Below are 18,757 nucleotides of genomic sequence, written 5' to 3'. Positions count from 1 at the left end.
GGCGGGGCAGGGGCTGAGGGGGACCCTCTGAGCTCTGATTCTCTTCCAGGCACATTGCCCAGACCCTCCCTCAGGGCAGAGCCAGGCTTGATGATCCCCCAGGGGGAGCCTGTGTCCCTCTGGTGTGAAGGGCCCCCTGGGGCTGTTACGTACTATCTGAAGAAAGAAGGCTATCAGTACATGGAAAAGTCTGCAGCTGGGAGGGCAGCCCAGTTCCTCATCTCTCACATGACAGCAAACACAGCTGGGAGTTACCAATGTCTCTACAGTAGCCAATCATCTTGGTCAGAGGACAGTGACCCCCTGGAGGTGACAGTGATAGGTAAGAGGACACCCCCCCACCCCCACCCCTCAGCCCCAGCCTTGGACTCTGGCATCAGCCAGGGCTGGCTCTGGCTTCCCTGCATTCCCAAAGCCCTGCTGCCTCTGGCTCCCCTGAAGCCAGGAGAGGGAGAGGAGGATGGAGGGACAGCTGCTCTGTCCCTCCCCCAGCTCCAGCCTGGGCACAAGGAGGGGAGAAATGTCCCTGTTCTAACTCCAGGCTCTCCTCCTCCTCCTCCCCCAGGGTACTATGACCCACCCTCCCTCTCAGCCTTGCCCAGCTCCCAGGTGGCCTCAGGACACAATGTGACCCTCCAGTGTCAGTCACAGCAAGGGCATGACATGTATGCCCTGTACAAGGATGAAGAACGGATCACCCAAGGCATGGCCCAGACCCATGGAACAGGGACTCGGGCCAACTTCTCCATGCAGGCTGTGACCACTGCTCATGAAGGGACTTACCGATGCTACAGCTTTCACCGTGCATACCCTTATGAGTGGTCAGCCCCCAGTGACCCCCTGGTGCTCAGGGTCACAGGTGAGGGAGCCCCAGCCCCCCCACTCCTCCCATCCCTCCTAAGCTCCATCACTGGCCCTGGGGAACCACCCTACCTGCTCAGGGCCCTTGGCCTAGGGGACCGCAGGGGCCAGGAGGCTCAGAGGGAAGGGATGGAGAGTCTGGGCAATGGGTCCTGCTCAGAGAGTGCAGACAGTGAGGACTCTCCTCTCTGGCCCCTCTAGATCCATTCTGCTCTCTGATCAATCGCACCCTGCTCCCCTCCCATTGGTGCAAATGATGTGTCTGTCTGCAGGGCACGGTGGGGGAGGTGGGGAGGCCCTGGAGGAGGGCAGGGGGCAGCCCAGGTAGCAGCTGCTGGCATTCTCTCTCCCCCTTACTGGGAAGCCCCAGGCTTTACCATAGTCCCGGGCCCTTTAACCAGAGACTCAGCTCGTGGAGGGAGGCAGGAGGCGTCTCACCCCTCCCACCTCTTGTTCAGGCTCCCATTTTTCAGGTGGGCTGCAAAGGCCCCGAGAGGGCAGGGGCTCACACCCAGATTTCCAGACCCTCCCCAAAGTTTCCCCGGGGCATGTGATCTTCAGTGAGTAACTGAGGGATCCTTGCAAGATGGACCAAAGCAAGGAAGTGAACTTCCAGTCAGGGACCAGGTCTCCCTCTTCTCTGACTTCATCTTTATTCTTCTCTCACCTCTGGACCTTTGCACCAGCTGGGTCCCACCCCTGGAATGTCCTCCCGGGGCTCACCTGCTACACAGTCTTTATCCCCTCGACATGTAACATAGGTGCTGCTGTTATCCCAGTTTTACAGATGAGGAAGTTGGGGCTGAGGTTAAGTGACTTGCCCAGAGTCACACAGCTAGAAAGGGTCTGAGGCTAGATTGGAACTCAGATCTTCCTGCCTCCAACCAACAGACTCCTCCTGGGCCCTCCTCCATTTGGTGGAGCCCCTGGCTGGGGCTGGCCTTCTTTCCCTAAGGCCTTTTTCCTGGCTTAACTTGAAAACCGTGTCCCACCTCTCCCCCCACCCCCACCCCCTGCCTCTACCCCAGCACTTCAAAAATGCTTGTTTCTTGTCTTCCCTGTCCCATTGATGATCCTGCCTTGTGTCATTTGTCTGAAATCATTGATTCATTTGTCCCTGATCACAAGATTACATCCAGGAGAACATAAGCAAGCCCCCTGAGGGCAGGAGCTTCTTCTTGCTTTGTCTCTGAATCCCCAGGGCCCACCCCAGCACAAGGCCAGGCCCTTAACTGGGGGCTTAATCAAAGTGTGTAGGACTAAATCACCAGATGCTCCTTCAGCCTCCCCAAGGACCAGGACAGTGTTAACTCTGACCACTCTCCCCTTGGTCTCATCCTTAGCTTCCCCAGGTCTCACAGCAGGCATCCTGACGGGCATCTCAGTCTTCCTCATCCTCTTCTTCCTCTTCCTCTTCCTCCTCCTCTGCCAGCGACGCTGTCAGCATCAGGCCAGACTCAGTGAGTTCTTGGGGCTGGGGTCATGTAGGCTGAGGGCCCAATGGAGGCTGAGCTGAGCCCCACTAAAGCCTGACTCTGTCTCTCCTTACAGGGAATGGGGGCAGAGAAGCCGAGGTCAAGACGACCACCAGGAGGTAGGGCTCCAGACATGCCCTGATTCCCCCTAGACTCTCCCCCACCTCACCTGCCCACCTTCCCAGACCTTCCCCCTCAACTTTCTATGCCTTCTTGCTCCCCAGCTCTGACCCAGAGGGGACCCCCCTGGAGGAGACACCATGTGAGTGAGAGGGGCCGGGGCAGGGGCGCCTGGGGTGTCAGAGACAAGAGCCTGATCCCGAGCAGAGCCAGGGTCCTGGCCCATCATGCCTTCTCCTCTTATCTCCAGATGCTGCTGTGAATGATGGCAGACAGACAGAGGACACTGCTGTGAGTCACTCACAGACCTCTCCTGGAGGGAGCAGGGAGGGAGAGGCTTCCCCAGAGACACACAGGTGGGAGGGTTCAGGGTCCTTCCCCTCCTCAGCCCTCCTGCCCCATGTCCCACTCCAACCCTCCATCTCCTCCTGCCAGGCTCCCAAAAGGGAAGACCCTCAGGAAGTGACCTATGCCCAGTTGAACCTCTACAGACTCCAGGCTGGGGCCAAGGATCCTCCCCGCTCTGGGCCAGAGGAGTCCAGCCTCTATGCTCCCCTGCAGTGAGCTCGGCCTGAGCCCAGGAGACCCCAGGAGGAAGAGGCCCTTCCTTGGCTCTGGCTGAGAAGCTGCCAGGTGTGGACAAGCCTCTTCCTGGACACCTGAAACACAGTTTAGATGACCCCACCTGGGCAACCTCGGGCTGCAGACACCAAGGGGTCAGCACAATGTAGGCGCTTAATTAAAAAAAGCATCAATTCAGCGCTTCCTGTCTGCCAAGCAGTGGAGACGCAGAGAAAAGTGAGATCTCCCATTCCTAGCGGGGAGAGACAGCGTGCAGGGAGGGTTTCAGCTGAGTCACCTCAAACGTCATTTATGATGTTGAACCACTTACTGTGCCAAGGACTTGAGGGGCAGGAACTGTCTTGCTCAGACACCAGGCTACGTGACCCTGGACAAGTCACTTAACCCCTCACTGTTTCCCCACTTGTCGAATAGAGACATCCCATAGTGGGTGCCATGTAGATGCAAAATAATTTTGGGGTCTTGGGCATTGTTTTGTAGGAATGACGGCTAAGGGCATTGGATGGGTTTCACTGCCTCAAAGTCCATCCCCCAGTGACTTTGGCAAAGCAGATCAGATGTCATGCTGGTACCCAACAACCTGCTATAGCTCCCCAGTGCCTCAGGGAATCCAATATCAAATAGTGCTTGGCATTCCAGGCCCTTCCTAGTCCTGCCCCCATCCTATCTTCCCAGTCTTCTCACACCTTCCAGCCCTCTGCAATCCTGGGAACTTGCTTGAGGAAGACACTCAGGCTCTGGGTCTTCTCGGGCCTATCCCCACCCCTCTTCATTAGGGGGACTTTTTTCTTTATTTGGTGTTTGCACGTTGCTGGCAGCTATCAGAAGCAGGAAGAAATACCCTTAGCACAGCATCTGGGGTAGAGGGTCCGTGTGGCAGAGATGGTTTATCCAACCTCTCTGCTCAGGATGGCCTCAGGAATGGCATATCACCTGCTTAGGCCACTCCCAGGGTAGCTGTTGCCCACCTGGTACTTTTCTCCAGATTCCTCCCCCTAGGATGGCAGCAGGGACCGGAGCCCACAGCTCGGGGGACACTTCCTGGGGCTCTCGGGGTAGATGGAACCCTGTGATTGTGGTTTGACTTGCAGCCCCGTGCCTTAGACAACAGACACTTCACAAATTATTGAAGAGCTTTATTCCACCCAAGGCGGTAAACTTGGGGGGGGGAATAGTGCATTTAATCTTCCTCCTCGTCATCACCAGTGCCTGCCCCTCCCTGGCCCTTCTTGGCATTCTTCCTCTTGACCCTGCCAGCCCGGCCACCACCGTAGGGTGAGCGCAGGGAGAAATCGATGTGCTTCTGGGAGTCGAGGCGCACGATGAAGGAGGGGATGTTCACCACCTGCTTTCTGACTCTGCAAGGAAGGAGACCTAGAGAGTGAGGGAAGTCCCAGCAGGAGCTCGTGCACATTCCCTGGGCGGGGTGGACTGCCCTGCCCTGCCCTCCCCTCCCCCCTCCCTCCAGGGAAGGTCCCCTCACCTGGGCTGCCCCGAACCTGAGCGCAACCTTCACAAGGTGTACGGCAGAGCCGCAGTGAACCTTGCGCAGGGCTTGGGGAGGGGGTGCCGGCCCCGCCCCAAACTAACTCGGCGGCGGCAGGCTGGCCTGGCAGAGCTCAGCCGGAGGCATCACCTGCGGGGGCAGCTTGGGCCCGGCTCAGCCGGGGGCGGCACCTGCGGGGCCGCGGGGGAAGGGGCGAGGCGGGGCTCGGCCGCACCTGATGTGCCTCTGGCGGATGAGCACGCGCGCGTGGTGGATGGACTTGGCCAGGCCCAGCTTGAAGACCTGAGTCTGCAGGCGCCGCTCCAGGAAGTCCTCGATCTTCAGGCCCAGGATGTAATCCAGCTTCATCTTGCCCTCGTCCAGGACGCCGATGCGCACCAGCCGCCGCAGCAGAGCGTTACCTGGAGGAGGGGCGGCGTTAGGGGGCAGGGGCGGGCCCTCGCCCTCCCCGCCGCCACCCTCCCGGGGCCCCGCCGGCCACCTTCGAACAGCCGCCGCGGGTCCTTCTCGTCCAGCGTGAGCAGCTCCCGCGCCGCCTTGCGGATCTTGGCCAGCGTGAACTTGACCCGCCACACCTCGCGCTTGTTGCGGAGCCCGTACTCGCCTGGGGGGAGGGGAGCGGAGCACGTGGGTGAAGGCGCGCCCTCCCAGCTGCCGTAGCCCCCCGCCCCTCCGCGGCCCGGCGCTCACCGATCAACTTCAACTCCTGGTCCAGGCGCGACTTCTCGAAGGGCCGCCGCGGCGTCACGTACGTCTTCCGACAAACCCAGCTCCGGGCGACCGGCATCTTGGCCTAGCAGGACGGTCTGAGCCGCGCCTGCGCGTGGGGACGAGAGACACGCGGGTTAGGCAAAGGCCCTGCGGCGCTTGCGCGCGGCCCGGGACAGGGGAACGGCCCGGAGATCAGGCCGAGCGCAAGCGGATAAGAAGGGCCGAAGGCGCGCTCCGCGGGGAGCATAGAACCCGGGGGCCGCCACCGGGGGAGCTCCGAGCCCCGACCCTCTCCCGCCCTCCCTCCCCCGAGCCCGGGAGCCGCGCACTCACCTCCACCACGCTTCACAACCGGCTGAGAAAAGGCCGAACGCGCAGGCGTGCGGGCCTTAAAGTGATGGGGCGGGGCTCGTTACGTCAGCGCGCGAGCGTGACGCTGGCCAATCGGAGGCGAGCGGCCTGGCGAGGCGGGGCCGGGCTCCGAGCCGGGTCCAGTCCCGGCCGCGGGTTCGAGTTTCGCTCCGCCCCCAAGGCGTGAGTTTGAGCCCCCTCTGCTTGCCGGACCTGAAGCCTGGGTTTGAATGTCGGAGCGGTCTACACCGCAGTCCCCTAACCGGGAAGGCCGTCTGGGATGGGCAGCTCACTGTCTTTCACTCTGAGACAGGAAGTTTGTGGTTAGGAATTTCTTACGCACCTGCAACCCCAGCTGGCCTCTTGGCACCTCTCCCCCACCACCTCGGTGCGGCAATCCCAAGGCCGAAGGGTACAAGTCCGGCCCACATCCGTCATCCGGGAGCGATGGGACCGGACGGCCACCCCCGACCCCCCCACCCAGGGGGCACAAGCCAGAACCCCGAAACTGTGAGCCTTCGGAATGGCCCCGCCCCCTCACTATGAAAGGGGCCCCCGAGTCCTAGACTGCTGACCCAGAGGAGACAGATCAGGACCCGGACACCGCGAGCTTTCGGAATGGCCCTTGCCACCCGCCAGGGAGGGGCCTGCAATGAGGGTCAAGCTCCCCGAGAAGCCGCACCACCCTGACCACTGCTCCAGCTTCTGGCGGGGTCCGCCGACAGCGGAGTCCCGGAGAGCCAAGCTGAAGCGGGGCCCTCCTGGCCCCTCCTCCCAGGTGTGTGACCTGGTCCAGCGCTGTCCAACATTAGGTTATCTTGGGACCTCATTAAAATAAAATAATTATTCGAGGGCTGCACCCAGAATAAAAAATAAGGTACACTGATAGAAAGTAGGGGAACAGGATTCATCAATACCACGGGCTAAGCCGGGAAGCCTGAAAGCAAACACAAAACAACAAAGCGACAACACAGCAGTATAAAGGTAGGTGCATACTGACTAGTCTGCATCATAGGGTCCAAACGCATCCCCCAGATCGATTGAAAATTCCATGTGATATGTACTGTCCTTAGTACTGCTTAAAAACACCAAAGGAAATGAACATCGAGGTCATCTATTAGTGATGGAATTTAAAAAACCTAATTCGCATTCCATGCAAATAATTTTTTTTTTCCCTCGTGAAAATTAAAACCCACAGGCAGTCCACATAAAATCGCAATGCAGCCAGCGGGCTGCATTTTGGACAGCCCCAACCAGGACCAAGGCACCTCCCCTCAGAGCCCCTGAGCAGGAACTCCATGGAACACCTGCACCTGGTGATCCCGGCCCCAGAGGGCAGGCCAAGTGATCTCTCGATGCTCCTCCTGGGGATTCTGCCAGGCCCCTGCTCCCCGAGGCGCCACAGCCACCAACTCTGGGAGCTTGCCCTACGCTGGGAGGCTGTCCGCCACAGGGACCAGGCGGCCGACCACCTGCTTGGCCACTGTCCCCCAAGGACCAGGGGCCCTCTCCATCTGACCTGCCACTGAAACCATCGCCCCCACCCCAAGGGTGAGCTCCCTGAAGACAGGTGCCACTGCCTCTTTCTGTGCCCCTGTGCTTTGCACAGTCAGCCCCTTTCCTTCCTCCCCTACTCCTTCAAGTACCAAATAGGACTTGGCCTGGGGCCTATTGTTGGCTAACCAAGGACAGCCTGAGTGCTTTAGGGCTAAGGTTCATTCTTAAGAAAGGGGGGGGAAGGTTTCAGAGATTAAAATCTACATTTCCTTTGGGCAGAGCACCCCTAGGTCACCCCACTTGGTCTTTGCTTGGGCCCTGATTGGCTCAGAATGAACGTAAATAGCAATTGTTTCTGTTTTGTACAGAAACCCAGAGGGTCTTCTCCTCTCACGTGGATTTTTTTTTTGACTTGATAAAGAGGTCATTCTCTGCCTCATTTCTTTTTAAGCCTTAATTGCTGAATGGCGCTGCCTCAGTCAAACTGGGACAGGTTAAAAGACCTTACTTAGCTTCAAGGTCCCCCACTACATCCTGGGCCAACTCCAGTTGTCCCAATGAGCCAGGGTCCCACCTGGACCCAGGTGGCTCAGGAGCTAGTGACTTTGCACAGCCGCCCTCAGGCAAATCCAATTCATTTGTATATCATGGTACCACCTCCCTTTGAAGTCAAGGTCCTTTCCAAGAAAGCACAAGCTGAAGACAGCTATCAGGTCTCACTACTCCAGGTTAAATCTCCCCCTAGCACCTTCAACCGTCTCCCTAGAGCTGGTCTCCACATCCCCTCCCCAACTCCTCTGAAAAGCTGCCGTTTGTGGATATTGGTAGCATGCTGCCTGTGGGATCGCAGGCCATTGGGCCTTGGCTTAACTGGACTATTCTCACTAGACTGGAGGGATATGCTCCATGGTGGAATTCCTTGACCAGAGCACATAATGATGTTGGGACAATAAAACCAAAACACTGGACCTTGCCCTTGGGAAAGATCACATCATGATTCCTCGGACTTCTCAGTAAAGTGTGTGTGAGCATACAATCACTGGGGGGTGAGAGAGAGAGAAAGAGGGGAGAGAGAGAGGAGAGAGGAAGGGAGGAAGAGAGAGGGAGGGAGAGAGCAAGAGAAATTAGTAAATTAACAAATTTATCTGCTAAATAATTTGCTCAAAAATAAAGGGAATGCTTTCAACTAAGATTTTTGGTCACCTTCAGTGATGAGTCTTTTCATACATTATTAGTGAATTGTTTGGTCAGGTCTTTCTGTGACCCCATTCGCAGTTTTGTTGGCAAGGATAATGGAGCGGTTTGTCATTTCCTTCTCCAGCTCATTTTATGGATGAGAAAACTGAGGCAAACAGGGTCAAGTGACTGGCCCAGGGTAACACAGCTATCGTGTCTGAGGCCAAATTCGAACTTGGGAAGACTAGTCTTCCTGACTCTAAGCCCAGTGCTCTATCCACTGCTCTACTTAGCTGCCCAACTGTCATGAAGGAAAGATTAAAAAAAAATTACCAATATCTGGGCAAAGGGGTTTTGGGGTTTGTTTTTTTTTAATTTATGAAGGAAAGATTAAAAAAAAAATCTCGGCCAAGATATTAATATCTAACAGCTAATATTCACATTGTGCTTTACCAAGGATTTAGCACTGGAGGGAACCTTGGAGGTCATGGAGTCCAAGCCCCTCACAGATGGGGAAACTGAGGCCCAGAGAAGGAAAGGGTTTTGCCCAGGGTCACTGGGGTAGGAAGTAGCAGAGACAGATTTGAATTCAGGTTCTCTCCAAATCCAGCAGTTTCCACTTCCTCCCCTCCATGAACTCATTTGACTCCCACAGCAATTAATCAACATTTATTAAGTTCCTACCGGGTACCTGGCCCTGGTCATACTTTTCGTTTCATTTTTTCTTTCAGTCCCTTCTTGGAATTATTTGAAAAAATCTTCAGGTTTATGTATCATGTTACACAGTTCTCAAAACTGTATTTTTATACTATTCACTAAGGAAATTCTCTAATAGAAATGGAACTCATCAGCGATTCCATCCTTTGGAATCCCTTCTTTAGCTTCCCCTTTGGAGTTCAGCCTTGAAGTCAGGGCTCAAGCGTTGAGGGTTGGGGAGATGAAGTCCAGGAAGCCCAAGACTGGAGTTCCCAGACAGGGTAGTTGAGGGGAAGTGCCCCTCAAGGACCTGAGTACTAGAGAGGGTCAGAGCCGTCTGGAATGAATTCATGGACCCAAGCATTCTTTAAGTCAAGGTGGCAAAGATTTATTATGCTTTTCGGCGGGCAAGCGTTCTTAGGGAACCTGCAACCTTAGAGGGGTGCAGGTGATGTTTACATATGATATTTTGGGATGAAACCTGCCAAATGTTAATTAGTTGTTTTGGGGTGGGATTAGCAAGTGATTAAGGGGTGGTCGGTTCTTGAAGGAACACGCACTTTTTGTATCTACTGCCCAAGCAGCTTACCCAGAGTTCACTGGGAAATAGTCCAAGGCAAAACCACAAGGTGTAGTTTTAGGCCTGAAACTTCACTGTCCGGGCTGACTGGGAATACCCAGGCTGCTCTGCTTCCATCAAGGTCTTGTTAGACAAGATGAATGTAAGGGAGCATATATATATATATATATGTATGTATGTATGTATGTATGTATGTATGTATGTCTGGGTCTAGCATGCACATAAGCCAACGAGTAGTAACTATGACCCAGGACGTGGCCAGTTTAGCACGTACACAGGGAATCCAAACTAATAAATTCTGTAGGTACAGCTGCCTGCGGTATCAGGAGAGATAAGGGCACGCTGTCCTGCTTTGCTAGAGAGAAACTGCTAGGGCCGGTGTTTTGAAGCTAGGGAGAGATGTGATTTTGGAACTTGCGTCCAGGCACAGGCACCCAAGCATCCCCATCAATAGGAACATGAAAGGATAATATTGTAAGGGTTGATGCAGCAGTGGTTGTCTCCAGGTGTGAGTTATAGGCATCAAGGATATAACTATAAAAACCAAATAGGCCCTGCTCTCAAAAAGCTTCCATTCTACTGGAAAGATGCACATATCTCATGTATACGTATTTTATATACATATATATACATAGAGACACATATGTACCTGTATCATAGTTGCATATAAATATACATATGTCTACATAGTCTATATAAAAAGTAAGTACAAAGTGATGTAGGAGGGGAGGGCACTAGCCATTGAAAAGACTGAGAAAGGGCTGACATAGAGAAAAGCCCCTGAGCCGAGTGTGGAAAAAATATGCATTCCAAAAGGCAGGGGTGAAGAGGATGCCATGCCAGGCAGCAGGAGGTTTTAGGGCAATGCCAAAGGGAGGGGGCGGGAGGTTTTAGGGCAGCACCAGAGGGAAGGGGTGGGAGGCTTTAAGGTAGCACCAAAAGAAGGGGGTGAAAAGTGGTAAGTCTGGCCCCTGGGGGTTAGAGCCTGGTAGGGAAGGGCTTCAGATGACAAAGAAGTTTATCTTGGAACCTAGAAACAAAAAGGGGGACTGAACAAAAGTGTGACATGGACGGGCCCAAGCTTTAGAAAGACCACCTTGGCAGCTGAGAGGACCCAGAGAGTAGATCACGGAGGATGGGAGAAGCTTCAAGAGGCCTGGCATCTACAACTGGAGCAGGAAGCGAGAGTGAGGGGTAAATGACCAGCTCTGGGGCAGTGTTCAAATCCAGTTTCAGACGCTCCCTAGCTGTGGGACCCTGGGCATTTCAGGTCCTAAATGTTTGCCTCAGCTTCCTCACCTGTAAAATGAACTGGGGAAGGGAATGGCAAAATGTTCCCAAGTGGGGTCACGGAGGATCGGACAGACCTGAACAAGAGAAGCACGCGGTCCCGTTCATCAGGCCATCTCTGCTCAGAGAGGGCTTGGTGTGCTGGAGTGCTCCCAGCATTCACAGCAGGGCAAACAGGACGGTGAAGGGCCCTGAATCTTGATCACACTGTGCTCATCACTTTACAGTATCTCAGCTGATCCTCACAACCACCCTGGGAAGTAGGGCTAGGATTACCCCTGTTTAACAGATAAACTGAGTTGGAACACGGTGAAGTGACTTGCCCAGGGTCACACAGCTAGGGAGTATCTGGGGACGGGTTAGAACTCAGGCCCTCTCACTCCCCTCTTGGCACTGCAACATTGAGCTGCCTCTAGGATCAAGGTCTCTCCCACCATAAAGGAACCAGGGAAGAGGAGACTTGGGAGGAACCGAGTCAACTTGTTACCTGGAGGAGAAATTAGGTAAAATGAGGGTTTCCCATCACCCCCTCACTGCTGCTCCCATTTAAAGTTGAGGCCAGAGGGAAGACTGAGACATCTCCCGAATGAGCTAACTCAGAGTCCTGGGACGGTCTGGCCCTGAGGATTGCCACACCACAAAGCCTCTGGCTCATCCCAAGATTTTAATTCCACTGAAAACAGTAAATGGTGGTCCTCCACTCTCCTTCCCCAGCCCAAGGAGCTTGGGTTCTCCAGGTGAAACGCACGGGGATACCCCTGAGTCCAAAATATCTGGGACACTAATGAGGGCGAGGGACACACAAGAAATCAGGAGCCCAGGTCCAGTGGCTCAGCCCAAGGTTCTTTCCCCCTTCTTTCTCTGGTCACGGCAGGCCGGCCCACTGCAGGGAGGTGTAGGCCACAGAGCCATCGGGCTGAGGGGAGCAGAGGAGCAAGGTCTTTCGCACATTGGTCCCAAGACGGCCAGCAGAGACAAGGTCTGGAAGCGGGAGGGGGTCCCCAGGGGCCCAGCACTGGGCCACAAAGTGGGCGTGGAAGCGAAGAGGGTCACCTGGGGTTGGGGAGAAGAGAGGAATGAGGTGAGTGAAGGACACACCCCAACACCATCTGTTTTCTCAACCCTCCTTCCACCCACCCCAACTGACTACACAGAGCTGGAAGTCCTGGCTTCATTCCAGACAGCTGAGCAAACTGAGGCATGAGGAACAAGAGACCAAGCACCACAAGTCCAAGGGGACAGAGTAAGAGCTGGCAGTAAGGCAGTGGGTGACCTGGATGAGCTCAGAGACCAGAATCCACTGTCCTGGACAGCAGTCATCCAGCTCCTGCCTGGAACCCCCCAATGAAAGGAGGCCCATTCCACTTGGCAGAAACTCTTGTGACCTCAATCCCAAGTCTGCTTTTCTGCAACTCCTCCCCCAAACCCCACCACCCCCCACACACATTTCACAGTGGGGAAAACTGAAACCCAGAGTAGTTCAGGGCCTTGCTTGGGACAAAATTGGCACACCTACTCGAAGAAAGAGAAGCAAAGGAAGAAGGCAGGCCGGCTGACCACAGGGACTTGTGTGTCTCCCTCCCATACGTATTACAGAGGTGAGAACCAGATACAAGACAGATGGGCTACACCTGAAAGGACCGAGGCAAAAAGGGCTGAGGGAGAACCAGCTCACCTGGATAGACCAGAAAGTCACCCCCGAACTTGCCCCCGGAGGTGAGGAAGTAGCCCCTTTCCCACAGATCCTTGTAGACTCGGTACCTCAGCTCATGGGCTGGGTTCCCGGGGTGGGGCCAATCTGGGGATGGATGGTGCCAGTCCAGGGGCCTGGCCCAGGCCGCCCTGGGGCGGGCTGTGGGTAGCTGGACTAACACTGCAGTCTCTGGGAAACAGGGCTGCGGCCCTGGTTGGGGGGGAAGACCAAAGAGGGAGAGTTAGGGCGTTGGCAGAGACCTCCGGCCCCCCCCCCCCCAAGGGCCCTCGCCTCACCTCCCTCCTCTCCTGGCTCCACCTCCCGTCGCGCCCGCTGTTTCTTGGCCCGGCCCTCGGCAATGTGCTGGGCCAGGTCCTCTAGACGCCTCCGCCGGGCCTCAGACGCCAGGGCTCGCTGCTCCCGGAATCCCGATTCCTGCGCCTGACGATAAGCAGCCACAGCCTGGGGAAAGGGGAGAAAGGAGAAGCTTGCAGCGGCTAGGGATCCAGGTGCCCGGGACTCCACCACCCATCCCCCCGGATCCCGGACTTCCCAGGCCCCGCCCCCTCCCCCGGGTCTTGGTCTCTCCGGCCCCGCGCCGCCCCCCGCCCCCCGCCTCCACCCCCGGCCTCTCCGGCCCCGCGCTCCCCACGGGTACCTGGGCCTGCTGGCCTGCGTTCGGGCGCGGGGCAGTGACGAGTGTGGCGGCGCCGATCTCCGCCAGCAGCCGGGCCTCCTCTGGCAGTAACAGCAGCGGGAGGCCGAGGCGCGCGTTCTGCCGGGGTCCCCGAGCCAGGCTGCCCACGGGCCGGCCGCCCACGCCTAGCCGCTCTCGCAGCGTCCGCGCCGCCTCGGCGCCCCACACCAGGGCCTGCCCGGCCTCCACCTCCACCACCAGCATAGCGCACACCCGGGCTCCTCGGGGCCTGCGGGCGCCCACGTGCCCAGTGGCTGTGCCCAGCGACTGTGGTGCAGCCGCCGGCCCGGCCCCAGCCCCGCCCCTTTCCCAAACGACCCGCCTTTGTCCCCTGCCCCTTTCAGCAGCCCAGCACTCAGCGTGACCCCCTCCTTAACGCTCGGACTTCAGGTCCGCCCGCTTCCCAGTGCCCCGTCCTCAGACTCCGCCCCTTTCAGTAACTCACTTCCCAGCCCCGCTCCTTTTCGAGCGCTCGGGCCTCAGCAGCGCCCCATCAGAACCCTCACAGCAGGCCCGCCCCCTTTCCCAACGCCCCGCCCACTCCCGAATGTCTTGTCTCAGACTCTGCCCCCGTCAGTAGCTCATCCCTCAGCCCCGCCCCCTTCCCAAAGCTCAGGCTTCAGCTCCGCCCCTTTCCAATGCCCGGTCCTCAGACTCGGCCCCGCTCCCTTCTAGTGCTGGGCGCAAAGCCCCGCCCCTCCTTGCTCTCTGCCGTCCAGCCCCGCCCTGCCAGGCCCAGGCCGCAGGCTTCCTGAGCCGGGGCCCTCAGTTGGGCGCCTGGGGCTCCGCCCCGGATCCGGAAGGGCTGGCAGCCGACGGGGGCGGGCCGGGCCGGAGCCGAAGGGGTGGGACGGGCAGGACCGGGAGGCTGCTTCGGCTGCTCGGACCTGGGTCCGGGCCGGGCCGCTAGGCTGCAGGTGGGGTGGAGTACCGGGATGCGGGGCCGGAGACCGCGGGGCGGCCGACATGGGGCCCAGGACCTCCTGGGGCGGGGGAGGGGCGTGCCTGGGGTGAGCCCGGAGGCCGGGGGGGAGGGGTCATACCCGGGTCCTGTTGGGGAGGGGGGGAGGGATGCCCTGGACCTCCTGGAGGGGGAAGGGGCATGCCCGGACCTGGGGGGAACATGCCCCTGGAATGGGGGAGGGACATACCGGGGGCTGGGGAGGGGGGAGGCGGGAGGCATTCTTCTCGGGCTGCGGAGAGAGCTAGGCTTTGACCCTTAAGGTGCTGGGGAGGAGGGATGCCTGGGTCACTCAGGCCCCGCTCCCCTGCCCCAGAAACATGACGCCCGAGGAGTGGAAGTACCTTGCGATCCTCCTTATCTCCATCCCCATCGGCTTCCTCTTTAAGAGAGCGGGTGAGGCGCTTCCCCTTCCCGGGGAAGGGGTGGGGCAAGGGGAGGGGGCTCCCCGAGGAGGGGCAGAGGAAGGCTCACCCCGCTGACTGCCCTCGCTGCTCCCCTCCAGGTCCGGGGCTGAAGCAATGGGGATCGGCAGGGGTGGGTGTGGCCCTGACCCTGCTCACCTGTGGGCCCCACGTTGTGCACTCGCTGGTCACCATTCTTGGCACCTGGATCATCATGGAGACCTGGCCCAGGTAACTGGCGGGCCGGCCCATTCCTGGGGGATCCCCCCCAGTTTGTCTCTCTGTTCCCCTTTGGGAAGAGCCAGGCTTGCCAGCCGTGCTGGTGTATTTCTGGCTGCCTCTGTTTCTCTCTCCCCCCTTTCTCTGGGCAGATCTTGTCACGCCCTGGCACTGGCCTGGACCTTCCTCTACCTCCTGTTCTTCCGAATGGTCGCTGTATTAGGGCTCCCGGCCCCCACAGCCTTCACCAACGCCGTGCAGCTGCTGCTCACGCTCAAGGTGAGGGCTTTTACACGCAGCACCCTTGGGACCCCCTCGCAGACTCCTGTCGACAGCCAGGACCAGCAGGGTCCAGAATTAAAGTGCCGGCAGCCTCCTCCAGGTGACAGGCTATACAGTTCTTAGTTCCCAGAGGAATTTTCTGGGGGCCGCTGGGAGCTGGGGTTGTCTCATCCACTGGACTCGTGGATCCAGAATAGAGCTGGAAGGTCCCTTGCAGCTCAGCTCCTCATTACAAGTGAGGAAACCGAGACCTCATGAGGTGAAGAGATTGGGCCAAGGCCACCCAGGCAGTAAGGATCGGAACCTAGGTCCTCCGACCCTGAAGTCAGGGCTCTTTCCTGCAGCTCTCTGAGGGACGTGGGGCCCGGTGGGCTGGGGTCCCAGAATGTTCTCCAGTGCTGGGCCCAGCCCTGATCCTGTGCTCGTTCCCAGCTGGTGAGCCTTGCCAGCGAGGTGCAGGAGCTGCGGGCGCAGAAGGAAGACCCCCCAAAGCCCCCGCCTGTGGGGCAGCTTCTTGCCGTGCCCTCGCTGCCCCAGATGCTCAGCTACAGCTACTGCTACGTGGGCCTCCTGACCGGTGAGCAGCCCCTGCCTGGCAGCCGACCGCCTGTTCATCTCCGCGACATGCATGTTGTCTCTGTGATCTCACGTCTACCCCCTTTGTCCTTGGCTCTCTTCTCTCTGGCTGTCACCTGGAGGGCACCCCCCAGAAATGGCCATCCAGCCAAAGACCTCCAGTTAGGGGACACGTGGCATGTCTGGAGGCACCAGCCTGGCCTCCTTCTTAGGGAGGCCAAGGACCCAGTGACTTCCTCAGATGCCGGAGGAGAGCTCCCATGTCCTCTCTGGGCCTTCTCTTCTCCAGGCCCTCCTCTGGGCCTCTCCAGCTTCTCAGTGCCCTCCCCAGTACTGAACCCGACACCACCCAAGGTCGAATTAGCTTTTAGCTGCTACACCCCATTGCTGATCCAGGTTGATCATGTGGGCCACTAAGAATACCTACTGTCTCATCAGACCTCCCTGTCATCTTCTAGTGACTAGACTGCTGGATGGGGAATCAGGAAGAGCCGGGTTCAAATCCTACCTGTGACACTTACCAGCCCAGGGGTCCTAGGCAAGTCACTTAATATCCCTGGGCCTGGCTTCTCCCTGGCACCTCTCCCCGAGGGGCCTCCAGATCTGCTGCTTTCCGCCTCTGTTTGCCTCAGCTGGCCTCAAAGGACCCCGCAGGGCTCTGGGTAGGGCAGTGTGGCCCAGTGGCTAGGGTGCCTGCCTCTGGGGCGTCTTGGCTGTGTGACCATAACCCCCGTTTCCTTCTCTTGGGAATGGGAATAGTGCTGGTAATTTCTCCCTCGAGGGACCTCGTGAGGCTCTCTTGGGAGAACCCCCTTGGGCCATCGGCGTGTTCTCTGTCATCTTCTGCCTGTCTCATGTGTCTCTGTTGAGGGTCTGCATCTCTCTGGTGTCCATGCTGGCCTTGACCTCCCCTCTCCCCTGGCAGGCCCCTTCTACCGCTACCGCACCTACCATGACTGGCTGCACCAAGGACCAGCGGCAGAGGCAGTACCCAGCCTGGAGCCACTATTGCTGCGGGCCCGGCCTGCTCCTCTCTTTGGGCTGCTCTTCCTTCTGTCCTCCTGGCTCTTCCCCCTGGAAGCTGTACGAGAGGATGCCTTCTACAGCCGATCCTTGGCGTTCCGCCTCTTCTACATGGTACCCATCTTCTTTGCCTTCCGAATGCGTTTCTACGTGGCCTGGATCGCAGCTGAGTGTGACTGCATAGCCGCCGGATTCGGGGCCTACCCCGTGGGGGCCAAGTCGAGGGCCGGGGGTGGCCCCACCCAGCCCTACCCTGCCCCAGACAGGTCAGCATTCCACAAAGGATCATTGGGTCCAAGGGATACCCCTTCTCCCTGCAGGCATGGCCTCTGTGGCTGAACCCAACCCCAGGATGTAATCAGGGCAGCCTCTTCCCTACTACCCCTGGCCCCTTGGAGTACGGTGGCTCAGACTAGCTCCTCCCACCCTGTTGGCGGACTGTCCTCCCTAGTGACCATGGTCAATGGGAAATCTTGGGCCATCCTGTGGCCAAGGGAAGGTGGTCTTCAACACCCTTGCCCCCGGGCTCTCCCTGGTGATCATAAGGCAAAATGCAGCCCCTCAGCTCTGGTGCCTGGAGGTCCAGAGGAGCTTGCCCATAGCCCTCCCAAGGTAAGCTGGGCCCCATCCTGCAGGATGGCCTTGCTTCTGGCAGCTGTGAAGGCTGTCGGCTTCCTAGGCCCTGTTGCCAAGGGACAGGTCTACCCTTTGCCTCAGTGACCTAGCACAGGCTTGGGCTCCAGGATTCCTTGGGCAATCTGTCACTCTTGGCAGCTGTGGTGGTACTGGGGGGTGGCATTGTCAGGGGCCCATTCTCCCGTGATAACTAAACCTTCCCATAGCCAGGCAATGACACCCACACAGAAACTAGTGGTGAGAGGGCCCCAGCCAGGCCCCTTTAGAAGGCACAGAAGGGGAGTCAGGAGCCTCTCCTGACCCCAGGGCTCTTCCTGTAGCCTGGAAGTTGGGGCAGCCACCAAATATGACTACGAGACCATTCGCAACATCGACTGCTATGGGACCGACTTTTGTGTGCGCGTCCGAGATGGGATGCGGTACTGGAACATGACAGTGCAGTGGTGGCTTGCTCAGTACATCTACAAGAGTGCTCCAGCGCGCTCCTACGTGCTGAGGTGAGCCACCTGGTGCTGGTCATGGGGGCAAGGTATGGCAGGAGAAGGCACCTCTGATGCCCTGCCCCCACCCCTGCAGGAGCGCCTGGACCATGCTGCTGAGTGCCTACTGGCATGGCATCCACCCAGGCTACTATCTGAGTTTCCTGACCATCCCCCTGTGCCTGGCCGCTGAGGGCTGCCTGGAGTCAGGCCTTCGACGTCACCTCGGCCCCAGGGCCCAGCAGGCTTGGGACTGGGCTCACTGGTTCCTGAAGATGCGGGCCTATGACTACATGTGCATGGGCTTTGTCCTGCTCTCGCTGCAGGACACTCTCCGCTACTGGGCTTCTGTCTATTTCTGCATCCACCTTCTTGCCCTGGCAGGCCTGGGGCTGGGGCTGGCCCTGGGGGGAGGGGGCCCTGGCCGCAGGGGAGGGGGCGCCAGGGCTGAAGCCAAGACTCCCCCAAACAAGCCTCCCACACCCCCAGACAAGTTGCGGGAGGAGTGACCCCTGGGGCTGAGCAGGACAGGTCCAGGCACTGAGCTCCCCCAAACTTTAAAGGGACACCAGAATCCCTGGGGGACCTGCAGGCTAAGGGGGCCGGAGACCTGGAAGCCAGGATCCCACAAGAGACAGGAGGATCAGGCCCCCTGGGTCCCTGAGAGAGTTGGGCCTGATGAGTCTTATTCCTGGGGGCTGATACGTCTGGGAACCCTGATGCCAGCCTCCCCCCAGGCCGGCTTCTTGGGGGTGGAATTTTAATTTTCTCAATAAAGAGCCTTGGACAAAAGTTGTTTTGGTACTTGTCTGAGAAGGAAGCTGGTGGTTTCTGAGATCCTGGGAGCCCCTGGCCTACCCAGCCCTGAGGTTTCCTTTTTTTTTTTTGAGAGTAAGGAAGGGCAGGGCTTACTTCTGCCAGGCAGGTGGGCTCTGGACTAC

The 18,757-nt window shown here is 58.2% G+C and overlaps 4 protein-coding genes across 4 annotated transcripts in view; 2 read left to right on the top strand and 2 right to left on the bottom strand.

Moving 5' to 3' along the window:
• The window catches only part of LOC118836289 (leukocyte immunoglobulin-like receptor subfamily B member 3), a 36,531-nt gene extending 33,054 nt beyond the window's left edge, over positions 1-3,477 (top strand). The window contains 6 exon segments of the mRNA XM_036743621.1: positions 50-322; positions 566-859; positions 2,205-2,321; positions 2,413-2,455; positions 2,561-2,598; positions 2,707-3,477. Coding sequence (XP_036599516.1) covers positions 50-322; positions 566-859; positions 2,205-2,321; positions 2,413-2,455; positions 2,561-2,598; positions 2,707-3,020 — 1,079 coding nt within the window. The 3' untranslated portion in view covers positions 3,021-3,477.
• Positions 3,478-4,158: 681 nt separating this feature from the next.
• RPS9 (ribosomal protein S9) lies at positions 4,159-5,702 on the bottom strand. Its single transcript, XM_036745418.1, has 5 exons — positions 5,590-5,702; positions 5,236-5,362; positions 5,027-5,149; positions 4,760-4,946; positions 4,159-4,396 (listed from the first exon to the last, which is right to left on the bottom strand). Exons 2-5 carry the CDS (start codon positions 5,330-5,332, stop codon positions 4,219-4,221), a joined length of 585 nt encoding a protein of 194 aa, XP_036601313.1. The 5' UTR covers positions 5,333-5,362; positions 5,590-5,702; the 3' UTR covers positions 4,159-4,218.
• Positions 5,703-9,361: 3,659 nt separating this feature from the next.
• TSEN34 (tRNA splicing endonuclease subunit 34) lies at positions 9,362-13,489 on the bottom strand. The gene is given in 4 exon segments (XM_036747957.1): positions 9,362-11,899; positions 12,522-12,732; positions 12,735-13,001; positions 13,198-13,489. Coding segments are annotated over 4 exon segments (909 nt in total). The 5' UTR covers positions 13,441-13,489; the 3' UTR covers positions 9,362-11,711.
• A 544-nt stretch (positions 13,490-14,033) lies between these two features.
• On the top strand, positions 14,034-18,608 carry MBOAT7 (membrane bound O-acyltransferase domain containing 7). The gene is made up of 8 exons (XM_036743407.1): positions 14,034-14,153; positions 14,514-14,593; positions 14,703-14,832; positions 14,973-15,099; positions 15,535-15,679; positions 16,604-16,967; positions 17,658-17,834; positions 17,914-18,608. Exons 2-8 carry the CDS (start codon positions 14,518-14,520, stop codon positions 18,323-18,325), a joined length of 1,431 nt encoding a protein of 476 aa, XP_036599302.1. The 5' UTR covers positions 14,034-14,153; positions 14,514-14,517; the 3' UTR covers positions 18,326-18,608.
• Positions 18,609-18,757: the final 149 nt, after the last annotated feature.

Source organism: Trichosurus vulpecula, chromosome 2, assembly GCF_011100635.1.
Source record: "Trichosurus vulpecula isolate mTriVul1 chromosome 2, mTriVul1.pri, whole genome shotgun sequence".
NCBI classification, from domain to species: domain Eukaryota; kingdom Metazoa; phylum Chordata; class Mammalia; order Diprotodontia; family Phalangeridae; genus Trichosurus; species Trichosurus vulpecula.
The sequence above is the reverse complement of the archived record's forward strand: the minus strand, read 5'-3'. Positions and strand labels throughout refer to the sequence as shown.